The 6,485-nt window shown below is 55.9% G+C and overlaps 1 protein-coding gene and 3 pseudogenes across 1 annotated transcript, besides 2 other annotated features; all 4 read right to left on the reverse strand.

Moving 5' to 3' along the window:
- Window positions 1–6,485: a sequence feature (areas merged during assembly that could not be assigned to a particular haplotype. This can correspond to areas where the two haplotypes were merged or to regions with more than two copies in the genome that were merged during assembly.).
- Window positions 459–1,118, reverse strand: Tc00.1047053421621.11 (annotated as a pseudogene).
- Window positions 1,511–3,394, reverse strand: Tc00.1047053421621.20 (annotated as a pseudogene).
- Tc00.1047053421621.35 lies at window positions 4,607–5,239 on the reverse strand (annotated as a pseudogene).
- Window positions 5,822–5,845: a microsatellite.
- Tc00.1047053421621.50 (mucin-associated surface protein (MASP), putative) lies at window positions 6,112–6,485 on the reverse strand (the record flags this gene model as incomplete). Its single annotated transcript, XM_799598.1, has 1 exon — window positions 6,112–6,485. A coding segment is annotated over one exon (374 nt), but the record flags the coding sequence as incomplete, so codon positions are not given.

Genomic DNA, 6,485 nt, shown 5'->3' on the forward strand with positions numbered 1-6,485 from the left:
CACACCACGTGGATTGTTGGTCCACGGGAAGTGCAGCCAATATTCATCACAAGAACAATTCATTTGCCTTCGGCCGTCGTTCATACTCAGCGCACACCACTTCATGCAGGCCCGGACGCCATCGCAGCTGCCGCTGCATAACTGAAAATAAGACGCAAAGGATGGGAGGTGGTGTAGAAGACCGCGGTGCTGCTGTCGCTGTCGGCGGTGGTCACTGTTCCTTTTTCATTGCTAGTGAATGATTTTGTCGTTAATTCTTCCGGCTGTTTGACTGAGAGTGATGTGGAAAGACAACTGGTGTCCTGACACTCCGTCAATGCCTTCCCTGTCCCGTCGATTTCTGTGCTCGCTGGTGGTGTGGGTGGGCCGCTGGAGTCGGCGGGACGCTGAAAGGGCTTACAGCACCATCTGACTGAACTTGTTCTGCCGTGTTCTCGTCCCCAGTCCCACTGCACCAGCTGCTGGGGCCGGTGCAGCGGTCATGCCAGAAGCACCAGCAATGGGCTGCGGTGTCGGCCGCATCAATCAATGGGTGTGTCCGCAATCGATAGGAACATGCAGCGACGCTCGGGGATGGGGGAACAAAGACGCCAAGCGGAACAGTGCATGTCACCCCGAAAAATCCGCAATGCGTATTGGCGCGGGCTGCGTCGTGATGTCGCGCCGAGACGTCGCGTAGTAGCATGAGGCTGCGTTACTGCCGTGGCAAAGGAAATGAATGGCGGTGCGAGTGGCGTTCTCGTCGTGCGTCCCCTCCTGCCAATCCTCGCGGTAAACCCATTGCCTGAGTACATTTGATTCCGCCTGAGAGACCAATTCAAAAATGTTCTTCCGGTGGACGTATTGTACTCGTAACTGGCCACGGCCGCCCGCAATGCCTCCAGCGGATACACCTGCGATGCACGGTCAACACAATCCACATCCACTCGTCGTGCACCATCCAACACCATCTTTTCCTTGGGGCTATGAACAACACCGGGCACACACTCCTTTTCGGCCGTCCACGGCATGCGCCTGCGGTGAGGATCCGGAAAACGTTCCATTCCTTTTGTGCACAAAGTCATAAAGCTGACGCCGTTAAGCGCGTCCCGGCGAGGGCAACAACAGCCCGCCGCAGCACTCACGAATGCCCACCCGTTGATTCCCGTGCAAAAAATAGATAATAGACAATGAAGGGAAAAGCGCGCACAAATGTCCCAGCAAAAAAAGTCAGCATCAGTGGATTAACACTGAAGCCGTGGGTGCATGCTCCACAAATGTCCTATCTCTTTTATCCGCATTCATCGTGGCAGAGAAATGGCCCGCAACCGCACACGTGAGAATAAAAAAGCAAAGGCGAGCAGTGCGGCCGTTAAAACACACACACTCGCATCGTATGAAACGCTTCTTGGAGAGGAACTGAATGCAGACACAAGCGCACACAATCCCAATGGACACCCGCAATCGTGTGTGTTTGTGTATTTCCCACTCTTTGGCCCTCGATGCGTTCCTGTGCGTGTCTCGCCCGTGAGTCACAGTGCCGTAGGGTGCCAAGTCCCTGCAAACAAAAGACTCAGGACGCAGCATCGAGGCTTCCCCAATGACCACCTCACGGCCATACCTTTTGGATATCTCATGGGCCGAGCGCCTCTCGCTGCAGGCCACACCACCCAAAACAAGCAGCACAATGCGCTGAGGAGTTGTGAGGGCAATCGTCCCACCACCACCACCGCCACCCAGAACAGGATGATTCTCCCCTTTGCCACCACACCCTTGAAATGGCCCGGCGTTATTCCCTCATGCTCCACTGTTTTGGCCACCATTCGTGCCATTTGGCCCCATCGCATGATCGCGCTGCACCGATGCCAACGAAAGCCCAACCTGCAGCGTCCTATTCCTGCCCGTCCCAGTAAGCAGGCATGTTTCAAAAACGAATCCCCGTCCGTCGCAGCGTTGCTCGCAGAGGCACTCGTGCTCCGTTCGCTCTGCGCCGACGCCGTGCTGTGTCGCTGCACGCTCCCGGCCCTCCTCGTCACATGCTCAAGGCTCGCAAACAAATAGGCATTGGGCGTCAGTCCACCGTCTCTGATCAGCTGCTGCTTCTTGGCCTCCGTCAACTCTTCGGTGCTGCTCGCAGTCACAAGCAACAGGAGAAGACGCAGACGCACTGGCCGGGGCATTGCGGCATCCCTCGTCAGGTGCCGCACGCCATCCAGGTTTTTCCTGAGGGGTTGGTGCCCAACGGCGATGTCTTGTTCCACCTTCCGCACCTCCGCCAGTCGCTTCTCCCGGTACTGTGCCACAAGCCTCGCGCAAAAATCGATGTGCAGCGACGGTCTGGCTTGCCTCTCCCGAAGCTCCGGCAAAGCCCGCACCGCACTGCTCAACTCCGCAAGATTGTCCTTCGGCTCCACGCCCTGCGTCAATCCCGGGTGATACGCGTGGAATTTTCCAGCGCCACCGAAAGCTCCTCCACGCACTGCGCAAGAAAACAATGACGCTACGAGCGCCGGTACACATATTCTTCACCTATTACTGTCGCTTCGAGTCCACACCCAGACAATTCCTACAGGTCCGCTCATACAAGTTATTCTCCAGCGGCATCAAGTCATCAAGCAGACACTGACATGTGCGTTGGTGCATCAGCGGCATCACCGTGACACAGCCCCAATCAACGATGATCCGCACCGGGTTGCCGCAGCTGTCGGCGCCCCTAAGTGAAATCCTGTTCGTCGTGGCAGTGCCTGGCGAGCCCTCAAAAAAGGTCCTGGCAACCCATGGCAGATGCTGCCACTGTTTTGGTAGCGAATGACAGGCACACCGTTGTTCATGGCGTGAATAGCCGTCACAAGACGTGACGCCGCAGCATCCACAACGGACTCCCAATTCGGCGGCAACAGCGGCGACAGCAGCTGAAAGAACCCATTCTGAATGCTGAGGTGGAACACCAGCACCTCAGGGGCGGTAAAGTCTAACATAATGTCCTTCAAACGCATCGCCCTCGGCGCCATCCGAGACCGCGGGAGTTGCTGAAGAATGCGATGCGGGGTGCACTCCAGCGCAAAGATGTGTGCATCCCTGTACGGGACCTTTGCCATTCAATCCTCAACCACGCGGCTCACAGACGCATCCTCCACGGAAAAAAGTAGTGTGCAGGGCTATTCATAATCGGCTGCCGCGGTGTCATGAGGTCCTCGAGCAGCGTCACGCCGTGCTCCATGAGGTCATGGAGACGCAGTGAGCAGTTTATCACAGACGCAGCATGTACATCGCAGAAAAGAACTTTAAACAATACATGAACGGCGTCAAACATCCGATGGAATATATGATCCCGCACACAACCACGAACGCCATTGCTAGACTCACGCGGCTGCCCCGCTTCCGTCGGCCTTGCTCGCACCAACTCGCACCGCATACTATGTCAAGTAGAAGTCACACAGAAAATGTGCTTTGATATGCGTGTGTCTTGTGTGTGCACATTTCACTCACATCGTTGTGTGTGTGTGTGCGTCTCAGAAAATATGACAAACACACAAGCAATTCCATACTACCATCTGGTGCCCCCAAATCGGCAACCAACACAAGAAGAGCTGTGTGCATCAGAAATACAACCAATCTCAAATCAAAAGTCAAACGGAGCGGACACAGCACATGCATATGGAGAACGGCACCCAATGAAATGGATGTTTTTCTATTGGGCATCCAATGGTGAGTACAAGCCAAGCAGGAAGCGCAGTCGCCTCGCAGCGCAACGCCATCCAAACCTCAACTCGATGGAGTGTTGCCACGGCGGCAGCAGAGGCAAGCAGAGGAAGCAGCGGACAAGCAGAAGCAGCAGCAGTGTCATCACCGAGAGTCGGAGGCGGGGCCTGCTTGCCGTCCGTCTCGCTGCTTCGGTCCCTGCCACCGAGAGAAGATTCTTGCGCTCTGTCGGGGCATCCTGGCCGGAGCCACTTCTCCTCTGGCGATGGGTTCTTCTGAGGAGCAGCCGTGTCTACGTCCTTCGGTGGTGTGCCGCGGCCGGTCTCAATGCTCCCCGCAACGGGGACGGACGCCCGTGGCAATCCTTGTCCAGTAGATGCCGGTGAAACCGTCCTGCTCCACATGCTCTCTCCTCGCCGTCCCACGGAACCACTGGAAGTAGGCTACCGCTGGTGGCAGATATCGTGCACACCTGCGCGTGGTCACGGCAAATAGCGTTTCCCTCAGCGTAGGGTCGAGTGGCCCACGTAATCGTCGCCCCGTCCGTGCATGGAACCAACGGACGTTACCCTTTTCAGTCACTTCCAGATGCATTTGCATGCCGAGGCACCTCAATGCCGCATGCAAGGCAGCACTGAAATATGTCTCCTCCGGCTCCTTTGCATCCGTCGTGTTGTTGGGAAGCGTGTCCAGACACCACGAAGAGGGCTCATCCCCAGGCACCGCAGACAAATATTCTCCCCTCCCAAATAACAGCCTCAATATTTCTCACATCCAGTGCGGGATCAGTGATGGCGCAACTGTCCATCGGACGCTTTGCTGACCTTTCATGCATACTCCCCAAACAGCGACCACTGGAATAACGATCCGACGCGTAGCATTTGACGGGAACGCCCAATGCGCAGAGCATGTGGGAATATTCACTCATGTTCGGTGCGGAGCGCTTCCTCCGTGCAGTCGCCGGCACCCACAATCGGTGCCATCCACTCATCCCTCGCGTGGCGCTGCGACCAGTGCGACTCCAGCGTCCTCCCGTCCCCATCGTCATCCTGCAGTTCCATGTCATCAATGTCTTCGCAGTCGTGGTGCTCCCTCGCAGCCATCGCGGCATTCGTCGAGTCCACCACCACCAACAGCGCCCTGCGACGCACACAGGCAACATTCCTCACCATGCTGCGGCTGGCCATGTGCGGGCAGTTGAACCCGACAGCATGGGCCAACAGGTGCGCGGCGATGCGTCCGTGAAATGAAACTGACAGGCAAAGTACATGGTGCCAGCGATGGGACGGCCATCCTCCAGCGTGACGCAAAGCAGTGCCCACACGCCACCCGACGCCGCAGCCACGCACGGCAGCATGACAGAATTAGCAACACCAGCGGAACGATGCCCAGCAGGCACCGTGAACCAACCGCAAACACTGCCCGTGGCAAATGGGGGCACAATCAACGGACCCTCCAGTGGATGGACGAAGAGACGATCCGCATGCAGTTACACAGCAGCAGGGATAGTCTCCTCGGCAAGGTGGTTACCGTGCGCAGAGGTCAGAACACCATCCTCACAGTGGAGATTGTCATTCAATGAATTCATTGCGTGAGACCAAAAGAAGACGCAGTGCCCCCCTGCTGTCACACGGTCTGTCGTTGTTGACGTCTTGATGCGGACGGGCACCCATGGGTCCCTCCAGACGACGCTGCACACCTGCAACGCATCCGGCGCCCTGAGATGCATTCTCCCCACCGTAAACGAGAACCTCGCTGTGGGTGCGCACCAAATCGTCACGGAATAAGGAATACTTCAGGATGAAATCAACCGCCGACAAATCAAATCGCACAGATCATCAATAGCAGAACCAGAATCGATGCAGACCGTGGGGTTAACCTGGATCAACGGAAGCACGTCAAAAGTCAAAGACAATCTTAATGGCTTCACAAAAATACAAGAGGCTGGCACTTCCTCAACAAAAACAAAACATATATAAAAAAGAAAAATCCAGTGTCCGCATCCAAAGCATGCAGCCAATCAGAAAGTGCAATGGGTGCACTCAACCACAAAACAATGAAAAACAAAACAAAAAGCCGAAGCGTGGGACGACCAGCGCACACACACTCTCATTGCTCCCGTAAAGCAAAACACACACACAGGGAGAGAGAGAGAGAGAGAGAGGTCGCCCACTCAAGGCAATGGAAACAAAACAGAAACAGTTGCGGTGCTCCGCCCATGCAGCCAGGCAGGACGGCAGCGGTGCGTGTCGTGCAAAAGAGAGCACCAACGGGCCTGCATGGGTGTGCATGCATATATACAATGGGCACATTATGTGTGTGCTTCGTGGGATGAGGTGAGGGCGAGAGTCCATGCAAGGGGACACACACAGAGAGTGAGTGAAAGACGAGTGTGTGTGCGGGCGGTGCATGGCTCTCTCTCCCTCACTCTCACGCGGCCACCACCGCAGCAGCCGCCGCACACGCAAAAACAAGAAGAAGCAAAAGAGGGGAGGTGGTGTGGGAAGCCGCGGTGCTGCCGTCACTGTCGCCAGGTGCCGTCGTATAATTCTTTTGAGCAGCGGTGACTGTTGCTGGTGTTTGTGGTTCTGCCTCACTGAGTGTTGGAACACCGTTGGTATTGCCAGTTTCAAGACTGTCGTGTTGTTCTTCAGAGATTTGAGCATCATCCTTATCTTCCCTATTCTGGACATGATCACCGCTGCCACTTGTAGAGGTAGATGATGTTGTTGTTGTTTCTGCTGGACTGCCGGTTGCTGCATTCTTCATCAAATCCTCTGTGTCTGTGTCATGACTGTGCCGCC

This window comes from Trypanosoma cruzi, assembly GCF_000209065.1.
Source record: "Trypanosoma cruzi strain CL Brener chromosome Unknown tcruzi_1047053421621, whole genome shotgun sequence".
Lineage (NCBI taxonomy): Eukaryota > Euglenozoa > Kinetoplastea > Trypanosomatida > Trypanosomatidae > Trypanosoma > Trypanosoma cruzi.